General features: G+C 40.3%; 1 protein-coding gene and 1 long non-coding RNA gene across 2 annotated transcripts in view; one reads left to right on the plus strand and one right to left on the minus strand.

The window, feature by feature from the left end:
- LOC132533432 (uncharacterized) overlaps positions 1-24,355 on the plus strand; it is a 941,342-nt gene that overhangs the window by 251,305 nt on the left and 665,682 nt on the right. The window lies entirely within an intron of this gene.
- The window catches only part of PRKCH (protein kinase C eta), a 256,943-nt gene that overhangs the window by 7,366 nt on the left and 225,222 nt on the right, over positions 1-24,355 (minus strand). Inside the window, exons 11-12 of the mRNA XM_007519272.3 lie at positions 11,932-12,070; positions 11,401-11,589 (exon numbers count right to left, since the gene is read on the minus strand). Of these exons, the coding sequence (XP_007519334.1) occupies positions 11,401-11,589; positions 11,932-12,070 (328 nt within the window). The remainder of the gene's footprint in view (positions 1-11,400; positions 11,590-11,931; positions 12,071-24,355) is intronic.

Raw genomic sequence — 24,355 nt, forward strand, 5'->3', positions numbered from 1 at the left:
TTCTGCTGAGCCACTTTTCAGGTCCCAAACTGGAATTTAACTAGAGAATATTGAAGGAGCAGGAGTGCCTTCCCTATGGAAGAAACACAGTGTCACCACCACCAGGGTTATCACTGGGGCTCAGTGCCAGCACTATGAAGCTACTGTTCCTGGTGGTCATTTTTTTCCTTTTTTCTTATTTTTATTCAATAGGAGGGATAGAAGGACACTTTGTGAAGTGTCGCTCCTGCAGGTGGGGAGCAGGGCCTCGAACCTGGGATCTTAAAACCTCAGGCTTGGAAGTTTTTTGCTTAACCTCTATGCTATCTCCTTCACCCTGCCTCCCCACCACCTTTTTTTTTTTTTATAAGGTAGAGAGCAACCATAGAACTCAAACTTCCACCTGGGAACTTACAGCCTCAGGCATTGGAGTCTTTTGGTATAAGCATTGTGCTGTCTCCCCCAGCCTTGTGTGCTCTACTTAAGGTAGTTTTTACAGTGATAAGAGATTCAGATCAGGTTTGTCCAAGAATGTCCTGGCCAAGCTCCCTGTAAATTAGGGAAGAATATACCTCTCAATAGGGAGGTATAGATGTTAATTGGCTAGTATCTGAAGTTCAGCAGCCTGTGGTTTGTATACCAATTAAACCACTGATGATCTGTGTCCTTGGATATTTCTTCTCTGGGTCTCTCAATTACAACATGAAGGTATTCTTCTACATCTGGCTATTATGATGAATCAATGAAAACTGCCTGGCATAAAGGACAGCTTCAAGTAACATATAAGTAAGCACCTTGCTAAACCACTTGTAGATCCATCCTGTGTTACCTAGAGGTAGGAACATGTATTGAAGTCTTGACTGTGAGGCTCCAGTGGGGAGTGGGTTAGTAATGGTCTCTGAACCATCTTCTGACAGCAAAGATTTTCTAAGACAAATACTAAAACTTTACCATGTACTTATATCTAAACAGAGGAGAGATACTGAATGTAGGATACAGGACATATGGAACATCCACTATGTAACCTGGTGTCAGGTATAGCACTCATCATGGCTCAGGGAACATCACATATATGTGACTTTGGTTTTAACTCCCCCCCCCCTCCCTCCCTAATACAACCCAGGGATGAACCAGAGCCTGGCACATGCAATGCATGAAATCTGAGTCGTCATCTGAACTCAAGGGCTTTGAGCTGTCAGATGTTCTAGAGAACTGAATTTAAACCATTCCTGTGTAATTACGAGTTTTAAGACAACAAGATCCAACTGCACTATGAACCTTATCAAAATGTTGGCAGTAGCTAAAAGTACTTTTCATGACCTAATTCATAGAAAGGAGACTGATTATTATATAAAGAACAACTGATCTAATAAGATCTTCTAGCAACAAAAGAACACATTTAAAATTTTTTTGGTATATCTTTGTTTATTGGATAGAGACAGCCAGAAATCGAGAGGGAAGGGGGTGAGGGAGAGACACCTGCAATACTGCTTCACCACTTGCAAAGTTTTCCCCCTGCAGGTGAGAACCGGGGGCTTGAACCTGGGTCCTTGAGCACTGTAACATGTGTGCCAGAGCCTGGTCCCAGAGAACACTGTATTTTCTACTAATGATCAAATTAGGCTAATGGACAAATAAGGAAACTTCAGTTTTACATCAAAGGGCAAGAGGGAGTTGGAGTGAGTAAGCCAGAAGGGAAAGGAATTATGCCATAGCGTAGTCCCATCACTATCCCAGGAAGATACTTCTAAATGGGAAGAAAGCATTTTATCATTCTAGGGAGAGGACAAAGAAAGTATAGGACATAGACTAGAGTTTGGCTCATCCAGGATGACCAGCATCATCTAGGATAGAGCAGATGGCCGGGGCAGGCAAAATGTACACTTATGTGCAGATGCTGTAGCCACATCTGCCAGAGACATGATTGTAAAGACCAGTCACCAGTCGTCTTTGATACCCTACATGCCAACATCCATGGTGGGGCATAGTCCTGCCAACAACCTGTACTAGCAGCAATATTCAGCCTAGGGCAGTGAAAAGTATGGGCATGGGAGGAGAGAGCTGCCAGGGCTTTGACTCCATAAAAGGCAGAAACAGATACTTAAATCTGAAATGAGGCCAGCAGCAATCCAGTGAGAGTGGGTGAGAAGCATAGGCGATGAATTTTTTTTTCCCTCCAGGGTTATTGCTGGGCTCGGTGCCTGCACCATGAATCCACCGCTCCTGGAGGCCATTTTTCCCCTTTTGTTGCCCTAGTTGTTGCAGCCTCGTTGCGGTTATTATTGCCATTGTTGACGTTGCTTTGTTGTTGGATAGGACAGAGAGAAATAGAGAGAGGAGGGGAAGACAGAGAGAGAGGGGAGAGAAAGATAGACACCTGCAGACCTGCTTCACCGCCCGTGAAGCGACTCCCCTGCAGGTGGGCTCGAACCGGGATCCTTATGCCGGTCCCTGCGCTTTGCGCCACGTGCGCTTAACCCACTGCGACACCGCCCGACTCCCAGGCGATGCATTTTTAAAAAATAACTCTGGGGAAGCAGAGTGCACTCTTTTCAGGCACATATGGAATAGAGTTCATATGGAATGCTGTGAGAGCCAGTAGCTTGTCCAGATTGGATGGAGTGGAATTTACCAGGTAGGTCTGGAACTTAGAATTAGTTGTATACCTCTATGGTAGTGGACCACACTGCCATCTCAGCTCACAGGGTACTGGCTAGATGAAAGTGACTATGAGTCCAAGGTCAGGCACTTTTGCCAATACTGTTAGCTAGTGTGGTTTATCTGTGGCCAGCCAGTTTCAAGCAGCTCTCACTCACAGGCTTGTTCCACTGCTCTCCACTAACTCCTCAGAAATAAGGGAAAAGGAAGTTCTGTTCTACACAAGGCCAATCTACATTTCAGGTGTGATTCCCCACAAATGGAGCTCTTGAAAGGAAGCAATTATTTGTAACAACATAAGTGGACCTTGAGGGTATTGTATTAAATGAAGGAGTCACACAGAAAAAGATCAATGTCCAATGATTTTACTTAGATGTGGGGATTTATAAAGCAATTTTGTAGATAGAGGCTACACTGGTGATTACTAAAGGGAAAGGGATTTGAAAGTGAGTGGGCAAAAGGCCGAGAGAGACAAATTTCCAGCTATTAAGTAATAATAGTTCTTAGCTTATCCAGTGAGGTCCTGTCCTACATTTATTTGATCTCTAGCACCACAATCTGCACCAAGTAGAGCTATGTTTGGCCCTTCTGAACTCTGCCTCCCCTCCACACACAAATAGAATAGAAAATGAGCCATAGGGATATAGTATGCAAGACACTTGAAATTGACATAGTGAGTGATAGAGAAGGAACTGAGAAGTTCATCAAGCCCAAGCCTTTATCTGAGATATATAAACCAAACCACCAAATAGATACAAAATTTTGATCCTTACTAGCTGTAAAACACAGATAATAAAAACAATAATACTACTACTGTCCACAAGAGTTTTCAATAACCAAAATTCAACCCATGACTAGTGCTTAGCAAACTTTTGATCCCTTTATCCTCCTGGTTGAGATCTGGAGATTAAAAAGCAGTATGGCATTAGTACTCCATTAAAGAAATCCTCTACACATCTTGCCACAAATGACAATTTACACTCCCCAACCTTAGGAAATTTACAACCTAAAATGGGGTAAGTTGATGACAGTAACTTTAAGAAAATGTGAAATTGCCAAATATAAAATACTTGTTAAGATCACTTTACACATGGCCCATTTCTGAATGATGTTAAGGATATTTTAATAATATCTACCATCTGGCCCCCAGAGTGGAATTCTTCACATGACTCTGGTACTAATTTTTCCTTAGCCTCTTCCCTGGGGAAGAGTAAAGAGTAGGGCAATGGAGAGGGTCAAACTCTGCTGCTCCTACCAACATGCTCTTGGCTAAAAAGGATCCCAGAATTCCCCCCCCCTTTTGTGTCCAGAGGCAAACAAGATTCCCACAGACAATGCACAGATGATGAAATGTGATAGGTCTAATGATAGGTTAACCCATATACACACACACTTAATTGCCATAAACCTTACGAACAAAAGTACTCTGTAATCCCCTTTGAGGCAAAGTTTACAGTGCCTCTGAACTGACAAGCGGTGACTCAGGAGAATGTACCAAACTCTCCTCAGCACTTAATTGACCGACTTACTTGTGTGAGCTCAGAGAAATGGGTGTTGACTTCACCTGAGTCAGCATTCGGTCTTGTGATTTAACACAATGAATGCTCACTTTTCTGTGTTCTGTGAACTCTCCCAAATCTTCCCAGAGCTAGGAGAGGGCAAACCACAGTGCAACTTCAAACTTTATTATTATTTTTAGCTGTGGTTACCAGTATTTGGGGATGATTTAAAGTCAACAGAAAACACTTTTTAAACCAAGAAAAAATATTAACAAAAGCATATAAGGTCAGTAGTCTGGAAAACCTGTTCTTTATGCAAGTGTATCCGTTTGTGTGTGTGTATATATATATATTTCCTTTGTTGAATTCTATAGATGATTCATTTTTCTAGTCCATTTTCTGGAATTTTGAAGCATTTACATGTGAATCTATAGTACAAATGTTTGAGGAAGAAGTGACAAATGGCTATATAAGAACTAGTTTTTTTTTCATAGGATGTTATTGATTGCATACTCTTGTTATTTTTAGTTATAAAAATCTGGGAATTTTCAAGTAGAAGTCCTGGGCTAAAATTGTGTGTGCTTCCCCTCCCTCCAATTAAGTGCTCTTGTCACAAGCTCTTTTTTTTTTTTTTTTGTCACAAGCACAATTAAGTGCTCTTCTGTCCATAACTATAAAGAGATTTTGGGAGTTTTATACACAAACAACTTGAAAGTGGTGTTTCAGGGTTCGGAGTATTCAACAGTTCACTTAAAAATTTTTTTTCTTTACTTATCATTAGATAGAGAGACACTTGTAGCCCTACTTCACCACTGAACCCAGGTCCTTACACACTGTAATGTGTGAGCTTAACTAGGTGCACCACTGCCTGACCCCAACAGTTCACTTTCTGTAGAATGCCCCTTCTCTCAATATCAGGAGACTCATTTATACTATGAGGCTCTTAGCATCTAAGCAATACAAAATACAATTAACTTCCATTAGACAAGTATGAAGAGTTTCAGAAAATATATCCTTTAGAAGAAAACACTCATCCAAAATATTTAGCAGGCCCCGTGTTTACTGTCACATTAGCTAAGAGCTGGAAAATAACCTATGGATGATTGGACAAAGCTGTGATGTATACACACAACAAAGTACTAGTAAGCTGTTAAAGAATGAAATCCCGCCATCTTGAACAACATGGGTAGACTCAGAGTATTATGCTTAGTGAAATGACTCAAACATTTTGTATAGTTTTACTCAACTGCAGTCTATTGAGAAACCAGGGAACTAAATAAGCATTTAGACTATAAGACCAAATTAGTGGTTACCAGATGGGAAGGGCAGGTAAACTGTATAAAAGGGATCAATAGGATAGAACTGGACTTCTAGTAATGAAGTTAGTATAGTATACACAAATGTTGATTCATAATAATGTATACCTAAAACATATTACTTCAATAAAAAAAAAACACCTTTTGCCATAATAATTCACCAATTCCAGAACTTGGTGCTCTGACCAAGTTTTTCCAAAGAAAAGCACATTGGGAGATCTCAGTAAGACAAGTGGGATAATCCACCATATTAAGATGATGGTAAGAGCGGAAGTGAGGCCCGGGTTTGCAGATCTTCCTGTCTGGTGGGAAAGGGCAGACCCAGAGCAGTGGGGGTGAATCACCCAGGGTCACAAAGGCAACGGCTTGGAAGTAGACCTCACCAATGGGAGTTCTTTCCTCTCTGTTCCTTTTGTCAAAGATTCTTTGTGGTACACGTAGATACTTAAGTTATGCGTTGAGGGATGCTTCCTGAGAAACTAGGGGGACTTCAAGCACGTTGACTAAGTATGCTAATTTTGTTTGTGGCATAAAAAAATGACTGAAGGGATGCAGGCTCCCAATGCAGAATCTTGAGACTCTTACTAGGAATCAGAACATGAACCACTGTTCTGAATTATTTCATGAAAAACTTTGTAACTGTATCCACTGAAAAGCTGGTATATAGATCACATCATTTCTACCTTTTGAACATACAAGTTGACTCATATTGGTTTAAAAATATTGTTGTGGAAATTTTCAAGCAGACATGTGTCTATAACCCAGCCTTGACACTGACTCATGCCTACTCTTGTTAATATGTTCCTCCTCCCTGCTAGCCCTGGATTATTCTGATGAAAAAAAAAATCCTAGCTGTTTTAGTCTGAGGCACAGTCTCTATATACAATTTTCACATGAGAAAATGATTTTTTATCATACAAGCTTGGTTTATCTTTTTTTAAAAAAATTAAATTATCTTTATTAGATAGACAGTCAGAAATCAAGAGAGACACCTGCAGCCCTGCTTCACCACTTTCCCCTGCAGATGGGAACCTGGGGTTCAGCTAGGTGCAACACCACCCGGCCCCAAGCTTGGTTTATCTTGATACTTTAGATAAAGTCACAGTCCCTTACATGTTCTCTAAGTTCTAGCTGTTTCTTCAGTCTCATCTATGCCCCACATACTTTATTTTTTTAAATATATATATATTTAATAATATTTAATATTTATATTCTTTTCTTTTGCACCTCCAGGGTTATTGCTGGGGCTTAGTGCCTGCACTAGAAATCCACTGCTCCTGGAGGCCATTTTTCTCCTTTTTTGGTTGCTCTTGTTGTCTATGGTTGTTGGATAAGACAGAGAGGGGGAGAGAAAGACCTACAGACCTGCTTCACCGCCTGTGAAGCGACCACCCTGCAGGTGGGGAGCCGGGGGCTCAAACCGGGATCCCTATGCTGGTTCTTGCACCATATGCGCTTAACCCGCTGTGCTACTGCCCAGCCCCCGCTATCTTTCTTAAGACCTTGTGTGCTTTTAAGTATTCAAATTCCATGAGCATAGGGATGATTTCTATCCTGTTCATCCCTTATACAGGCTGCTATGTATGAACTGCTATATTCTTGCTATATGAATAGGAGACTCAGAAACTACTTGGCTAGCTAAATTATCAGTATCTTTGGCTGAGATAGAGAACTCCTAGAAAAATAAACAACTTATTTCTGGAGGGAAAAAGGTAACATAACATCATATAAAATCAAGTACCTAATAAGCAATCCACCAGAATCAAGATTAAGGAGAGGATAGGGATTAATGATGTTTTTAACTGGCTTGTGAAATTACTCCTTATAAAGTAACAATGCTAGTAACTTGTCCCTGTATTGAGCACACCACTTGGAAAATGCTTTTACGTGTACTAACTCATTTTTTAAGTGGATACTGTAAAATGCTATTTCTATTCCTGTTTTACAGAGGTAAAGACTGAAAGGGAGCAGAAGTAAATAAGGTCTCAGGGCCCCCAGGTTGGGGGGGTATGCTCATTCCATTCTCCCAAGTGCAGTTTATCTCTCGGGGGCCTCAGCTTCCCCTATAAACCAGGGATTTTATCATAATGCTTTAAAGGATTTTCTGCAATTCTTTGTAGTAAATAGTCACCACATTTTATCAAATTAAGGGTAAAGACAAATGTTCATACTTCAAAACTTTGCATGCCTTCCTGGTAGTTTTTCTTTCTTTTTCTTTCTTTCTTTCTTTCTTTCTTTCTTTCTTTCTTTCTTTCTTTCTTTCTTTCTTTCTTTCTTTCTTTTTTGACTTAAATTTGGCATAATATGATGGGACTGAGGATTGAAACTGGGATCTCTATGGGTGGGGGAGGGTCCTCAGGAATACAGATCTAGTGTTCTACCACACTGAGCTATCTTCTCAGTCCCATTAGGAACTCTCAAAGCCACCGTGCTCCCAGAAACAGATTCTCAGAAAATGTTGGACATAAGCCTAAACTCTGCATTTTTCCTTCTCCCCTCACTTCAATTTGGAATTTTACAACAAAACGAGAGCTTATTCAGAGTTTTAAAAAATGTCTAAACTAATTCCTAGCATACTTACATTCTCTAATACCCCAGTTGCCTGTTCATGTGGCCCCATTCTTAAACTAGTCCTCTATAAAAGGTTCTGCAGGTATCAGTAAATCATAGTGTATAAAGTCTGATCTATTTCACCAAACCTAGAGCCAGTAGACATAGTGTGGGTAGAGTCCTCATTCACTGTTGTCCCTAAACTACTAGGGTTCCCCATCTGCTACTCAGTGTCTACTCCTAAGCTACACTGATCATCTCTGACCCAGCTCCTAAATTCCAGACCCATGTTGTCAATTGCAGGGTATATCCCACTTTCTGAATGTTCTCCTACCCTTCAAGATTCACATATCCTAAACTGATCCTGCATTGGTCTCCAGCCTGTCCCTAGCATTCTAGTCATACAAAACTGGTGGTAGTCACCCTATGTGTTCTGCCCCCTTTGCAACGCTACTGAACCTTTACATGTTCTTTCCTACCACACTGTGAGCAGCCTAAGAAGCCAGTCTTTTCATCTCTAGAACTTAACACAGTCCAAGCAAAGGGAAGACTTTGGATAAGTATTTCTAAATAAAATTGAACAGGAATTCTAATTTTCCAATGTCAGTTTCTCCTTGCAGCATTACAGACTCATTTCTAGTCAGTACAGCAATTATTTCTGGCATATTGGTGTTAAATTGTACTATAACTGTCACAGAAAATGTCTTTATTGAAAGTTAAATGGAGTAGATTTTTACTGTATGGGTAGCAAGTATATAGTGCTTTGACAGTTTCCTCCAGTGGTTAGTTTCTTATATAATGGGAAACATCTTGTTATTGGCTAGCTTAGAACCTTGGGATGTGAGTCAGAAAAACCTGAATTCTGGAGGCTGGGCTGTAGCACAGTGGGTTAAGAACACATGGCATAAGGTTCAAGCCCCAGCTTCCCACTGGAGGAAACTACCAAAGTGCTATGTATTTTCTAGCTAGATAGGATGAATTAGCCACTTATTTATATTTCAATAAAGTGAAAATGCCAAAATTTGTTCTAGGAGAATTCTGCTTTGGAGGCAGTTTTTTTCTCCTCCTCTTTAATCACACTTACATTTAAAGTTCTCAGCCCTTTGCAAAGGGTAATTGACTTTCCTCATCTATAGCTATTCAAAATTTTATTATTTTTATGCAGGGAGGCAGATATGTATAAAATTGTCCTTGACTCTATTTCGCAAAAGGTTTTTAGTAATTTTACTTGATGCTCTTTCAAACATTTTCCCAGACTATCAGTTTTAAGATACATACCTTTGGAGGAGGTAGAAACAGACTGCTTAGTGTGTTCCTGCGTGGCTTACATGTATTCGTCTACCTAGACAATAAATAACTCTGTGACAAGAGACTTATTACCTCAATTTACAGGTGAGACACAGAGAGATGTGGGAGCTCACCAAGGCCATTGTTAGTAGACAACAGGCCCAGGAGGTGAACTTGCTCCTACGTACAGGGTGTGCCCTACAGACAGAGAACCACTTAGAAATCAGAGCCAGGTCAATGACACCGCACTATTTCAGGTGCTGTCTTTATCTAGCTAAGCAGCTGCATTAGAAAGGTGAAGTAAAAGTGACTTTGCTAGCAGTGAATGTGTAAGGAGAAGGAACAGCTTAGTCTTTCACTGAGGATTAGATTCTCTTTAGGGACTCTGCTTTATAACAGACTGTGGAGAGAGTATTACTATACAGGTTAAATATTTGCCTCTGGATCTTAAAGTAATTGAGTTTATGTGGTTAAGAAGAAAATGCCTTACTAGTTCTATATTGGTGTTAATCTTACTTAGAACCTGCTTTAGGTTTTATAAGGACTGGGTTGAGGGGGTGAAATCTAAGTCTCAGATTTAGTTGGGGAAAGATTCTGAAACACTAAGAGAAGCCACTAGAAGTGATTTCCAACTTACAATCATGACCATTTGTACTGGACCTTCATTCAAAAGAATGAGTTATTTATCAGAGAAATACTGAATTTTCTAAATAAGTGAATATGAAAATATCTACAGACACAAATTGAGCCTAATTTTTCATCCCTCCATGCTGCTAATAAGCATAGCACCCTATGGCTAACAATGTACTGTTCTTTCTAGTTCAAACCAGAATTCTCAGTGAACTGTAGGTTCGAGAGGCCTTTTAAATACTAAAAGTATTGACTCACCTATAGTAATTTATTATGTGTACCACCAAAATCTTTAGTATAAGGACAGTTGATGCAGTCCACTGGGGATCACCTAGTGCCAGATTGTGAACAAGGGAACTAGGAAAACGAAAACGCAAAGTAAGCCTGACTCTATCATATTAATAGGCCGTATTATCACGGTCAGTACATTTCCCTCCTGGGAGCTAGAACATCTTAGGGCACAAAAATCACAAAGACAAGCCCTTCTTGATTTTTGTAGTTTCTCCTAAATGTACACAGTTGTTCTTCAGAAAACATAGGCATTTGGCAGAATTCAAAAGTACTCCACCTTTATTTCTACTTGAGATTAGTGCTTCCTCACTGTCAGGATATCACTGGTACCTGAACCTGAGAAGCTATGAATTCACTTTGGCAGCATCTGAGACATATTTTTATTTATAATGGTACTGAGAATTGTCGAGACAGTTATGCGTCCACCCAGAGTACAGTGTCTCACATGCAAAACATTCTTGAAATGGCACCAACTGTAGGATAGAAGAATTCTAAATATTCACCAAATTTAGTTTGTTGTTGTTGCTTTTTAAAATGATCAGAAAAGATATACTTTGGAAAAAATTTACTTCATAGAAACTGCACAGTAGAGAATGGATTTTTCTGATGTCTCACCACCTAACCTTTTATTTATCTTTATTCCCCTGTACATAATCTTGTTTTAGAACTAACCCAAATTACACGTGCTTTTTGATTTCTATCAAATCTGCTTTTCCCTCATTTTGTAAGACTTGCAGCATGGTACCTTATATATCATTCAAAAAAAAATTTTCCCCCACATAATATATTACCAGAGCATACCACAACTCACTCCTGAGCCTGGTACCTGATTTGCATAAAGAGATCATGGAAAAACCTTCTCTTCTCCTAGTACAATTATTTGACCCAGCATTGCTAATGTGTCCTGACTGTACAAAGCAAGAGCATCACTTCACTAAACATAAACAATCTATTCTTGGAAACAGATTTCAAGTGGAAATGATGTATAATGAAACCAGGTTCTCCAATGGCATCAGGCCATTATTTGTCCTCAGCAACATTTTGAACTGATGCTAAATGAAAAGGTATTTGAGAACCTGCTACCAGATAGCCCTAAAACAACTGCTGCCTAAGAGGAAAACCACCTGAGAATATTTATCTTTTGATTTTAAAGATTAAAACACAAATTTCAGTTAGACCTGGTAACTTACAGATTTTAGAATTCCTGTGGCATTTTCATGGAGCCATGTAGGGTAGACCACTTCATCATTCAAGATGGCTTCAAAGAGGTCATCTTCATTCTCTGCCTCAAAGGGTGCATGGCCACACAGCATCTCATAGAGCAGCACACCCATTGCCCACCAGTCTACTGCTGGTCCATACAGCATTTCCTGGAGGATCTGTGCAAAGAGGTCAATGTGAGCAGTGCTTCATGTACTTGACTAGTATGTCCTGTGTGACTGAGCTATAAGGAAACAGAGTACAAAATGGAGTCTCCTATATTTGCTTGGATGCTTCACTTCATCTCTAAAGAGTGGTTTGTTTCTTCTGTGGCCAAATGACTTTTTTTGTCCAGATGACAGGAATTTGGGGATTATATTTATGTACGGGGAAGAGCAGGAAACTGGGTTATTTGAGTCATCAAAGAGTCTGGAGGCATTAGCTTCCAACCCTGCTCACAAAGGCAGCCTGTGCATTTCTGGTCAGGATAACTCTACAGCTCAGATTCCCACTGCACTCACCTCTGGAGCAATATAGTCAGGCGTGCCACAGAAAGTTGCTGTGGTGACTCCATTACAGATCCCCTCCTTGCACATTCCAAAGTCTGCCAGTTTACAGTGACCCTCATGGTCCAAGAGTACATTGTCGAGTTTTAGATCTCTGAAAGAAAGAGCAGTATGTGATAGTGCATCCCCTCTACGTGGACAAGCCAGTCCATCGAATGGGTGATTTGACCACTAGGTGACCATATGTAGGCAGGAGGGCTTTCTCCATGCACTTCAAACAGAACAGGCTTTGGGTTACCTGGATAAAATGTTTAAATCAACTCTCAGAGTTTAATTCATGGTTCCAAATGAATTGGCTTAGCTGGAAATAAAAACACAGACTGCCCTTTAGAAACTGAGGGCAAACCATGGCTTTTCCTGTCTCCCCACTCATGGACCATTCATGGAGCAGAGGACCACTTTGTGCCAGGGACTATGTACACACTGATAGTATAAATGATCTCTGTCCCTAACAAATTCACAGTAGGGAGAGGAGTATTTGCTTAACTATAATTTCTATTATAGGATCAGGTTGATCTACTCATTATTGTGCTCAAAGTTCTTTTTTAATATTTATTTATTCCTTTTCCCTTTTTGTTGCCCTTATTTTATTGTTATTATTGTTGTTGTTATTGATGCCATCATTGTTGAATAGGACAGAGAGAAATGGAGGGAGAGAGAAAGAGAGACACCTGCAGACCTGCTTCACTGCTTGTGAAGTGACTCCCCTGAAGGTGGGGAGCTGGGGGCTTGAACCAAGGTCCTTATGCCAGTCCTTGTGCTTTGCGCCACCACCCGACTCTCATGCCCCAAGTTTTATACTTAAAATCTTCAAAATACATATATCTCTATATTTATCACCTATCTTTGTCTGTCCATACATATGGGGAAGAGAAAGAGCAATTTTATAATACAAGGAACATAATAGAAGCATGAACCAAGTGTTTTAAGAGAAATGTAAGTGAGTATAATTAATTCCTTCAGTAGGAGAGAGAGGGACAGTTCTATAGTAGCAGCTGAAAACTGACTCATGTCTTAAGACAAAGCTTAATTTCCAGACAAGGAAGGGGTGTGAAAAGGTCACCATGGATGCAGAAGTATGATGAACAGGTATCCTTGGGAACCCTGTGGTGCAGTGAGGCTGGAGTGGGAGACCAGTGTGGCAACAACAGGATCATTACAGTCACTAAGGCCAGAGATCAAAGTTAGGCTCAAACTGTAAAGGGGCATGACTGCCACACTACGGAATCCTGGTGTTTAGAGACTAGGGAGAACGGGCCCGATGACACTGTATAAAAAGAGAAGATTACACAGCATTAGTGGAAATACAATCAGAAACAAGATTTGTAGAGAAGGACAACTCTGGCGGCCTACACACACATTGAAGTGAAAAGTTCAATTCTGAGAATTCCATAATGTCACAGACCAACTGAAAACAATAGAATTTGTTTACAAATTAAAGTCAACTAGGGAAGGAAAAACGGGAGTAAGAATAGGGTTTGTTTGGGTGCATCTCAGGAAAACAGGGAGTGATGGGTGAGCCCAAGACAAAGGCATTTTCTATCTTTCTCCCAACCTCTAGGGACAGAACCTATTTGAGGGAAAAGGATTTCCAGCTGCAGAACAATTTGGGAAAAAGCTTGTGTAGGTAGGAACATGGTTGAATGCTATGGCAAAATAAAAGGGGCGAGGGTGCTCTCCTAAAACACCCCCAGTAGGCTTTTAGCACTTGGTTCTCCCATCCTCACTCATATCTGGACACTGATACATATTTATGCCGTGGCAGGCTTTGCTAGTGGATAGTGATACCATCATGCTTTGCATTCCTAAGGAACACTACTCAGAGGAAAATCATATGGGCTTATGAGGCGGGTGGCTGTACACCCAGCAGGGAAAGTTCAAGTGACTCTTCTGACCTGAAGATTTGCCATCAACTGCCAGCATGTTAGACTGTGCTTTGTAGGATGATGTTGTCCTCTCTCCGTGGCATCTGTGCAGTGGCTGTAGCTGCCTGGGAGTGCCACATCCCTGGTGGCCTCTGTCAGGGCATTCATGTTTCTGTTTTCCTGTCCCTCCTCTGGGAATAAAGATACCTTGACCTGCTTAACCCAAGGGAATGAGCCTGGTATCTGTCCAGCTGGGGATCACATTGCAGCTTGGAGGGGGTGGGTGATGACAGCACTGGAGTGACCGGTTTCCACACTGCCTTGTGAGTTGCTAGCGCCAAGCCATGCAGGTCTTACAGAGAGTGGTCACCAGGACACCCAGGAATGAAAACAAACTCGTTTTCCAGGAATCCCCAATAAGGGAAGCTAACATGGCAGAGCTGAATTTGGCAAGGAACAGTGGAAACCCAGCAGGCCTCTAGGAGCATCTCCTGGGGGGAAGCAAAGGTGAGCTGGGTACCTCTGTGCCCACTGCCAAAAACAAAACAAAACAAAAAAAAAAAAAACCTCACATGGCCTCAGTCCTGTACTTTAGCCTCTCTCCTCTCTCCTTCTCCATCCTATTTTCTTTAAAAAATTTTTTTAAAAAATATTTATTTATTTATTCCCTTTTGTTGCCCTTGTTTTTTTTTATTGTTGTGGTTGTTGTTGTTGATGATGTTGTTTGCTGTTGGATAGGACAGAGAGAAAGACAGACACCTGCAGACCTGCTTCACCACTTATGAAGCGACTCCCCTACAGGTGGGGAGCTGGGGGCTCAAACTGGGATCCTTATGCCAGTCCTTGCACCATATGCTCTTAACCCGCTGTGCTACCACCCGACTCCCTCCATCCTACTTTCTACACAAGCAGTTCAAAACATTTTTCAAAGGGCAGTGATGTGTGCAAAGAGTTTCCCACTGCCCCCAGCCCACACATATTTAATCTATGTGTATATCCCATCACAATAACCTGGGGTGGTGGGTGGAGTGAGAACTGGCCTAATATTTAAGGGAAGCACTGCCAGGTGCTCAGTCTTTCTGGGTTCTTCCAGAAGTAGTTTCATACTTGGAGAATGCTATCAGCACCCTTGTCATCTGGCTCCTCTGGGACTGAAGACAAATAGTAGAGCCAGTAGTTAGAGTCTGCAGCCCCAGGGTGTGTGTGTGTGTGTGTGTGTGTGTGTGTGTGTGTGTGTGTGTGTGTGTGTGTGTGTGTGTGTGTGTCATTTTGGACAGGGGCTGATTATCTGTACAAGTTGGGGCTCAGCAATTCAGGCCTATGTGAACCTGCACTCTGAGCACTCTGCTTTCACATATTTCAACTGAGGTTACTGAGTTTCTGATTTTTCCAGAAGCCGTTATGACTGGAAAGGGTGCTGAAAGGATCTTCTTGAGTAATAGAAAACAAGTGAGAACAGAAGTCCACAACGGTCTAAAGAGCTGGCCTGGAATTGCTCAACAAAGTCTGTGACTAACTTCCCAGGTAAGAGGTTTGCTTATTACTCAGTGGCTGTCACGGGGGTGGGGGTGGGGGAGCAGGGATTGTTCAGGGAGAGAAAAGTGCTTAGCCATCAGTTTTGCAACTTGCCAGGCACAATACCCTCTAAACAGGGAAATGCTGGAACACAGTCCCACTGCTTAGAGAAAGAATTGAGTAATTCATTCCAGTAGGGGGAAAAGCCTGCAGGGCAGAAAGGCAGGTTATACTCCTCAACCCTGACTCTTCAGTCTAATTTTAGGCATTCTTCCCTCAGGGAGGTGCCACTGCTTGCACAGCATGTGCTGTCTGATAGGCTAAAACTTTCACAGTGGGATCCCAAAGGATTCAGCTAAGAACTGTTCTACAGATCTTATGCCTCTAATGTGAAGTCTGCTCTGATAACCTCATATCATCAACCTTTCCCCATGAGCACCTTGTTCTAAGACATCACATCCTGACCTAGAAAGCTCTTTTAGTGCCCCAGTCTTATTCCCAACTCTAGCTTGGTCTGGGCGGTGCTGACCAGAGAGATAAGCATTTCAGACAGACAACTGCTCTGGTGAGTTCAGAGTCTGTCTTTTTTTAGGGGAAGGAAGTAAATTCCATGAACCTCATGGGGGAGATCCTTGTTCCAAGGAATTGAACTTATTAAATAAACCATGTGGTTTGCTCCCCCACCCCACTCCTAGAGACAGACCCCAGAGGGGGGAGAAAGAAAACTGCTGTAGGTAAAGGAACTATAAAGCAGAGTGAACCCAAGCTGCCCCCCAGCTTGCATCCATATAGCAGTGAGAGGATTAGTCAAACAGATTCAAAGATTACAGAGCCATTTACTGTCAAAGCCAGCTTCTATTCCAAGGGCAAAACATTATCTTTAAGACTAAAAAGAGAAAAGTCACCATATGACTTCTGACTCTAACATGAAATATGCAGAGGTCAGTGTTTGGCTTTAGAGTTCTTCAACCTCCCCTGCCAACACATAACTCAGCAGCCAAGCTTAATAAGGCTACACAGCAAAGACTGCAAGTTCATACAGGGTAGAGGCTCAGAACCCAAAATACCCAATACACTATTATGGGCTCATCACTCATTAGCTCATTGAACACCCATATTTAAAAGCTATATACCTTTATACCTTTTTGTCATGCAAACACACAAGGGTAGAAAGAGATATTCTATCATCTTTGGCTGCCTGAAAGGTATATTGTTTTCGCTGAGTAATCAGGGCTACTTAAGCTGCCCACAGTAGTTTCAAAGACAATTCCTAAGTGCTTGAACACAAAGGAAATTTGGAAATTGTATTTTAGTTTCTACCATGAGCTATGCTGAGAGTAATAACACTGAATGACTTAAGTCTTAGGTCACTGGATTCAGTTATTCTTCCTAAAGAAATAAAAAGGAATAGTTAGAGCTTTGAATAAAATGAAAGCAAGAGGATATTTATTAGCATTTTTCAAATGTTTCATCATGGAACATTTCAAACACATATAAGGTAAAGAGACTATCATAATTCCTGTAGTGATCATACAGCATTAGCAGCTATCAGTGCATGCCCAATCTTGTTTCATTTACATATTTACTCCCTTGTCAATCTATCTTTGATCATATTTTGAAACTAATCCAAGACATAAAATCATCTCATCTTCAAATAATGTCTGAAGCATAAGTCAACAATTTTTAAGAATGATTTTTATATTAGTTATAGAATACACACACACACACACACACACATATATATATATATATATCATTTGAGAGTATGTGTTCTTTTTGCTGTGCGACCCCAGAGAACATGAACGAAGTTTCTTAGGATAAGAATCATAGGGGCCAGGTGGTGGCGCACTTGTTACAATACACTAGGACCTGGGTTCGAACCCCCGGTCCCGATCTGCAGGAGGAAAGCTTCATAGGTGGTGAAGCAGTGCTGCAGGTGTCTCTCTACAACAAGAATAATAATAATTAGGGAGTTGGGTGGTAGTGCAGCGGTTTAAGTGCAGGTGGCGTAAAGTGCAAGAACCGGTGTAAGGGTCCCGAATGAGCCCCTAGTTCCCCACCTGCAGGGGCCTATCTTTCTCTCCCCCTCTGTCCTATCCAACAATAAAAAAAAAGGGCAACAAAAGGGAATAATAAAAAAGAATAAGAATCATAGTGTCATCAGTAGTTAACATGCACGAAATGCCCACCAAGGGATGAATTACAAGTTGGTTCTTGAAAAAGAGCAAAAACAAAGTTTGGTTGTATAACAAGTTGGATAGTATTCATCCCCTCAAGCACCCAACAGATGTTTAAGAACCTATCAGAAACTAGGTGATACACACAGGGGAATACTGGTGTTAGGTGTTAATCTGTGATTTTACAGTAAGTCTCCAGCTACAATAGACAACACCTCAAGAAACCAGTTAGGGAACTACTGGAAAGGCCAGAAAAATATAATGACGGTGGGTTGGACTTGGAAGGGACTATCCTTGCCAGGTAGAGAGAGCTGGACAACCCCAGAAGTGTCATGAAGGAAAAGTAATGGAAGAAAGAAAAAGTGGGCATGTCCTGGCTCACAGAATCTATCTTGGATACATGGGGCTACATTTTAGACAGCTAAGTGGATATTTTTAATAGACAACTAAATAAACATGGATACAATTTATAGGAAAAGCTGGGCTGGAAATATAAATTTGAGAATATTAGCTCAGTGTGGAGGAGGTTCCTGATGGAGAAGGAATAAAGTGTTTTTGAAAGAACATCCTGAGGATAAGCTCACTGGTTCATGAGCTCATGGACACTGGAGATAGATTTCATACCTGATTGCCTTACCTGGGAAATCAAGGGTTTGATGTATGTGTGTGCACTGGAGCCTCCAAAAGATTTTTCACTTTGTTATGGTTTAAAAGGATTGGGAAGAAATAACCTTTTACATTCAAATTAACCTTTTACATTCAAATTATTTGTTTCTTGCTAGGATAAATGCCCAGCTTTAGCTATACTACATGATGCTCCTGAGTGCAAACTAAAATCTCATTTTATGAAGGTGTTTGCTGCTATATAATAAACAAAAGGAAAATTTAGAAACATGCTAAATTTTAAACAGGCATAGCTAAATTGTTATTTTCATATAAAATGGATATAAATCCCAGATTTTTGGTGGAGTTGAAAAAAAAACATGGAAAAATTAGGACAGAATTTTGACACTTACAGTTGCTTATTTTCCAGTTATAAGAGTGATATTTGCATCATTTAAGATTCAGTCACTACTAGAAAAAAAATGAAGGTGATATTCGGTTCAATTTTCCAGTATTATGTTCCAACTCAAACATTTTGGACATATTTTGACTGCCTGTCAATCTGCCTGACTCACTGTAAAGTAGCAGCACCATATACCTGGTTCCATTTTCACAAATATTCAGACTGTTTCTAAATTTCTTTGCAACTTCTAACACTGGAATAAAGAATAGTATTTGCTCACTTGTGACAATATTTACTTGAACATCTTCAGCGGTGGAAACACTATGTCAGAGGGCATAAATACTTCAAATAGATCTTAAAAGTTTACATTGATGTATACTCCTACCAAGAGCATTTGCTGACTTCCGTAGTCAGATTAGATGTAATCATCCTCTCAGTCTGCTAATGACCCAGTTGCTTTTAACTTCATATCTACTACTACTCATGAGACTAAGCTTAAAAATGTTTCATAACCATTTGTATTTCTTTTTAATCTGTTGCCAATTTATGGTTTAACTTAAAAAAATTGAGCTGTTGGAAAAACACATTTTATGATAAAATAACAACCAATTTCATCAGATAGCTGTGATTTCTGGTAAAGAAAGGAATATCACTATCTGAAAATTGTGAAGAGGACTCAAGCAGTAATGAGGCAGGCACCATATCTGTAATCATTTCAAACCCACTTGGCTGACTTAAAGGGCTTATGTGGCATAAAAGGAGCTCTCTGCACTGACATTTAGAGATGTAAAGGCTACAGGCTCTAAGGTATCAAGGAAACCTATCAAGTCTAAGGTGTCCCAGCTGCCATAGAAACCCTGGGAAGCAGGGTCAGACTGCCCTGCAGGCAGGAAAGTGACTCTGACCTTAGAGTAGAGTTCTTACTTTCATGAATCAGTTAGGGAAGAGCAGGAGGTGGTCTGGGATATTCCCCAACCCCTACTCTAGGTCTCTGGTTAAGGAACATCAGGTACCATAATACTATGTCACTGCAAAGCTCAACCCAGCACCACCTGTGGGCAACAACAGAAACCAAAACAGATGAGTACAACTAGGAAAGCAGTGATTCTGCAAAACCAGGTAGAAGCATAGAAGCTTAATGATATAACTCCCGGGGAGCTATCAGAGAAAGAGCTTACGGGATACACTGTCTGGAAATCTGACCCCTAATCTCATCTGCTCTGTTCCTTCACCATTTTGTCTCACTTTTATATCCTGCCACCTTCCAGACACCAAGTTGCAGATGGTATCATGATTCCATCCTGACTTCTCTGGGCAGACAACCTCACCTCTCCAGAGCTCTACCTCACTAGGGAAAGATAGAAGCTGGCATTGGCAGGTAGATTCATACCTCCAGCCTATGTCCAGAAGAAAAGCAATTACAGAAGCCAAAACTCCTACCTTCTGTACCTCAAAAACTATTTCAATCCATACTCCCTGTATGGGAGAAGTGAGAGGAGGAGAAAGGGATATTTGGATCTAGTAGTAGTATTATGTGTAGCTTGGAGAGGAAGAGAGCATGGGACCTGGAAAAAAATGGGGGGGGGGGTTATGTACCTATATATACAGATAGTTGTAGAGATGTCAGTTATCCCTTGTCTGCAACCTTGGGAGAACTGCTGTGGCTTGCAATGGAGGAATTGGGGATTCAGAACTGTGGTGGTGGGAATGCTATGCAATTATACCCCCGTTGACATGTAATTTTGTAAATCAATCTTAAATCACTAAGAAAATAAAAAAGAATCTCTTACATGTTTATGTATAACACATTTATATACACAGTCCTCTTTCTTACATTTTTTTTCCATATCATTTATAGTATCTTGAGGTTCTTTAATTTGGTATTTGTATTCAAGTACTCTTGTTGCTATAGTTTATATATCTTCTGATAGATAACTACTGTATCGTTTCACTCAAATGCAATATAAAGAACTGAAACACATGAAATCATTAAATGTCAAACCATTGTTAATTTAAGACTTGGTGAAAACTATGCTGGTTATCTTTGGAAGGGAGATGGGAGGGAATTTGGGGATACAGAAAGGGCACAGAACTGTGGTGTGGAACTATAATCTTATGGTCTTGTAAGCCATTATTAAATCATTAAAAAAAAGGGGCTAGGCAGTAGTGTAGTGGGTTGTTAAGTGCACATAGCACGAAGCGCAAGAACCAGCATAAGGATCCTGGTTTGACTCCCGGCTCCCTACCTTCAGGGGAATTGCTTCACAAGCAGTGACGCAGGTGTCTTTCTCTCCCTCTTCTCATTATCTCTCTGTCCTATGTAAGGGCAATAAAAATTGGGGAAAAAATGGCCTCCAGGAGCAGTGGATTCCCAGTGCAGGCACTAAGACCCTGTTATAACCCTGGAGGTAAACAAAAAATAATTAAAAATATAATAAATTAGGGTTATGTGGTGGCGTACCTGGTTAAGCACACACATTATAGTGTGCAAAGACGGGGAGGGGGTACCCCACCTTCAGGGGAAAGCTTCATGAATGGTGAAACAGGACTGCAGGTATCTCTGTCTCTTTTCCTCTCTCTATCTCCCTCATCCCCCTATTTCTTTCCAATAATGAATAAATTTTTTAAAACTGCTAAAAATAAACTGTCCAACAACTTTTGGTTACATTTTAGGTATCATTACATACGATGGATAGTAATCTGTTATCTAGGTTGCAAATAGAATTCATAGTATTTTTTGTTTTGGTGCCTTTTATATTTATTTATATATAGTCATTTTTATAGCTTCTGTGTTCCATGACTGCATAGACTGATATGATTCTAAGTAAAAGAGCAGAACATAAAGGTTGTGGTTTCAATATTCTCTTAATTATGTTAGAATTATGGTGGTAGCCTAGACCTCTAACAGATCCCTGTCTCCACTGTCACTAGTCATCTCCATCAGGAACCACATAATGGACCCCTTTGTTGGGCACCTATAGGACCTTGCCCTCAATGTGGTTCAACAATGGTAGGGACAGCTCCTACTATTCTTTGAAGGGAGGTTAGGCCAACATACTCTACCACTCAAGGAAGATGGGTCCTGAAATTAGTGCAGCCTACAATGTTCCTAGCCATGGCCACAGAATGTGAGCTCAGACCTACAGGGATGCAGAGGTTGCACAGGCTCCTGCAACAAACATGGGCCACAGATCAAATCGATGGGGTTTACAGTTAACAATATTTATATACTTCCCCCTTATTTGGGAGCTACTCTCTTCCCTGATCCAGCTTTCTAGTCCTTTTAAAAGTATGACACCATCTCTCCAGACAATACCTTGGGTCCACCTGCATGTTAGCTGTCAGACTAAGGCAAAAATTAGTAAAGTCATGGGCACTGTTGGAATATACCTAAAAATAGACCTACTAGCTTTTTCCAAAGTGGAGACCCCCAATCTCATCTGCTATATTCTTGCCTTTAGGTTCCTGATTATTTAACAATTTGTTCTGTTTTATATCTTAATGCTTTTTCAGCCACCAGGTTCCAGATGCTACCATGACGCCAACCTGATTTCCGCGGGCAGACAAGTTCATCAATGTGTCCTGGAACCCTGCTTCCTCAGAACTCTGCGCCACTAGGGAAAGAGAGAGGCTGGGAGTATGGACCGACCAGTCAACGTCCATGTTCAGCGGGGAAGCAATTACAGAAGCCAGACCTTCCACCTTCTGCACCCCACAATGACCTTGGATCCATGCTCCCAGAGGGATAAAAAATAGGAAAGCTTTCAAGAACGGGGATATGATGTGATACAAAGCTCTCTGGTAGTGGGAATTATGTGGAATTGCACCCTTTTTATCCTATGCTCTTGTCAGTTTTTCCATTTTATAAATAAACTTTAAAAAAGAATTATGGTGGTAGAGGGGAGGAAAAAAGGAAATGTGAGGACCTGGGGTCAATGCCCTGCTCCCAACCTGCAGGGGGCAGTGTTGTAGATGTGTCTCCAGGCCCACTCTGTTTCTTACCCATGAAAGAAAGAAAAAGACAGAGGAAGAAGAAGTGGTCAGATAATGATGGAGTCAGGCAGGCACAGAACCCCAGCAATAACCTTGGTGACTAAACAACCAACATAAAAAGGAGAAGTGGGGAAAGGTAAAAAATAAAAAGCTAAACATTTATTTCTGGTGATTTGTATGTAAATGATCTTTTCGTAAATTCTAAATTTCCTATGGGACATACATATTACTTTGATAATCTGGAAGAAGTCATTAAAGTATGCATTTATATTTACACCTTAATCTTTTTATGTTTAAAACACCCTCTTTTTTTTTTTAATTTAAGAATACTGATCTCGTTTTTTTTTTTTTTTTGGTAGTGCCAGGGCATGAACCTGGGACTGCTTACATACAAGTATTGTACGCTACTGTGTGCTATCTTCCTAGCGTGAGCCCCTAATTATTACGGAAGTTGTATAAGGAAAAGGATTCACTGGTAGGAATGAACGGCTTTATTTATTTATTTTTTATTGAATCCTAGTTGCAATGGCATATTGGGGAAAAATCATTTGCTTGTTTAGGAAGCCTAAATATTTATTTATGAATTCATAGTTCTGAACCTGCCAAAAGCCCATTATCCACTCCACAAAACACCTGAGTTAGTGCCATATAACCCAGCTGTCATGGATGGCATTGATGTTTTGTGTTTTTTAATAGCTAACTATTAAAAAACTATTAACTTTAATAATTTAATGAACTACTAATTTAACTATTTTTAATAGTTCCATGATATGTCACTGTCATTTAAAACAACTTAAATATGAAAATTAGGCTCATTCTAAGAGGAACAACATTCCTAATTATTAAATTAGGTCACATGCTACTTCTTATGAAATGACAATTTTTCTGGCACTTGTGAGGCTGATCTACTTGTAACACTGGATTAAAAACACACTCTTGCCCCTCTTATCCTATGGTTTTGTCAGTGTTTCCTTTTTATAAATAAAAAAATACACTCTTAAGAAACTGTGTATATGTGCCAACTATCCTGTAAATCACTTTTCCCAGTAAAGTGAATTAAAAAAAAACAAATATATGAAAGACTTATTTATCAGTATGAGGGTGGATATAAAATAACTCATTTTCTAATGAGTGAAAACTGCCAATAAAGCAATTTTCAACTCAGAAAGCATTGCCAAAACTCCTCTAGTGCTCTTTCCCAAATATACCCTTTCATATTTCTTTTAAAATATTTTTATTAGTGATTTGATATTGATTTACAAAATTACATCCCTTTCATATTTCTTCCCAACAGTTACTTGAGGTAGGAAATGATCATACAGTGATCCCTTTCAAAACCCTCCTATACACTGCTGCTTGGGATTTAAATGTCCAACCCCTGTGGAAAGCAATCTGGAGAACTCTCAGAATGCTAGAAATGGACCTACACTACTACCCTGCAATTTCTCTCCTGGGGATATATCCTAAGGAGTCAAACCACACATCAAAAAGATCTGCATACATACGGTCATAGTAGCTCAATTTGTAATAGCCAAAACTCGGAAGCAACCCAGGTGTCCAAGAACAGATAAGTGGCTGAGAAAGTCGTGATATATACACAATAGAATACTACTCAGTTATTAAAAATTATGAATTCACCTTCTTTACCTCATCTTGGATGGAGCTTGAAAGAATCATGTTAAGTGAAATAAGCCAAAAAGAGAAGGATGGATATGGGATGATCCCTCTGATAAATATAAGTTGAGAAATAAGAACAGAAAGGAAAACACAAAACAGAACTTGGGCTGGACTTTATTACACTGAAGTAAAGGACCCTGGGGGGA

Source organism: Erinaceus europaeus, chromosome 16, assembly GCF_950295315.1.
Source record: "Erinaceus europaeus chromosome 16, mEriEur2.1, whole genome shotgun sequence".
NCBI classification, from domain to species: Eukaryota; Metazoa; Chordata; class Mammalia; order Eulipotyphla; family Erinaceidae; genus Erinaceus; species Erinaceus europaeus.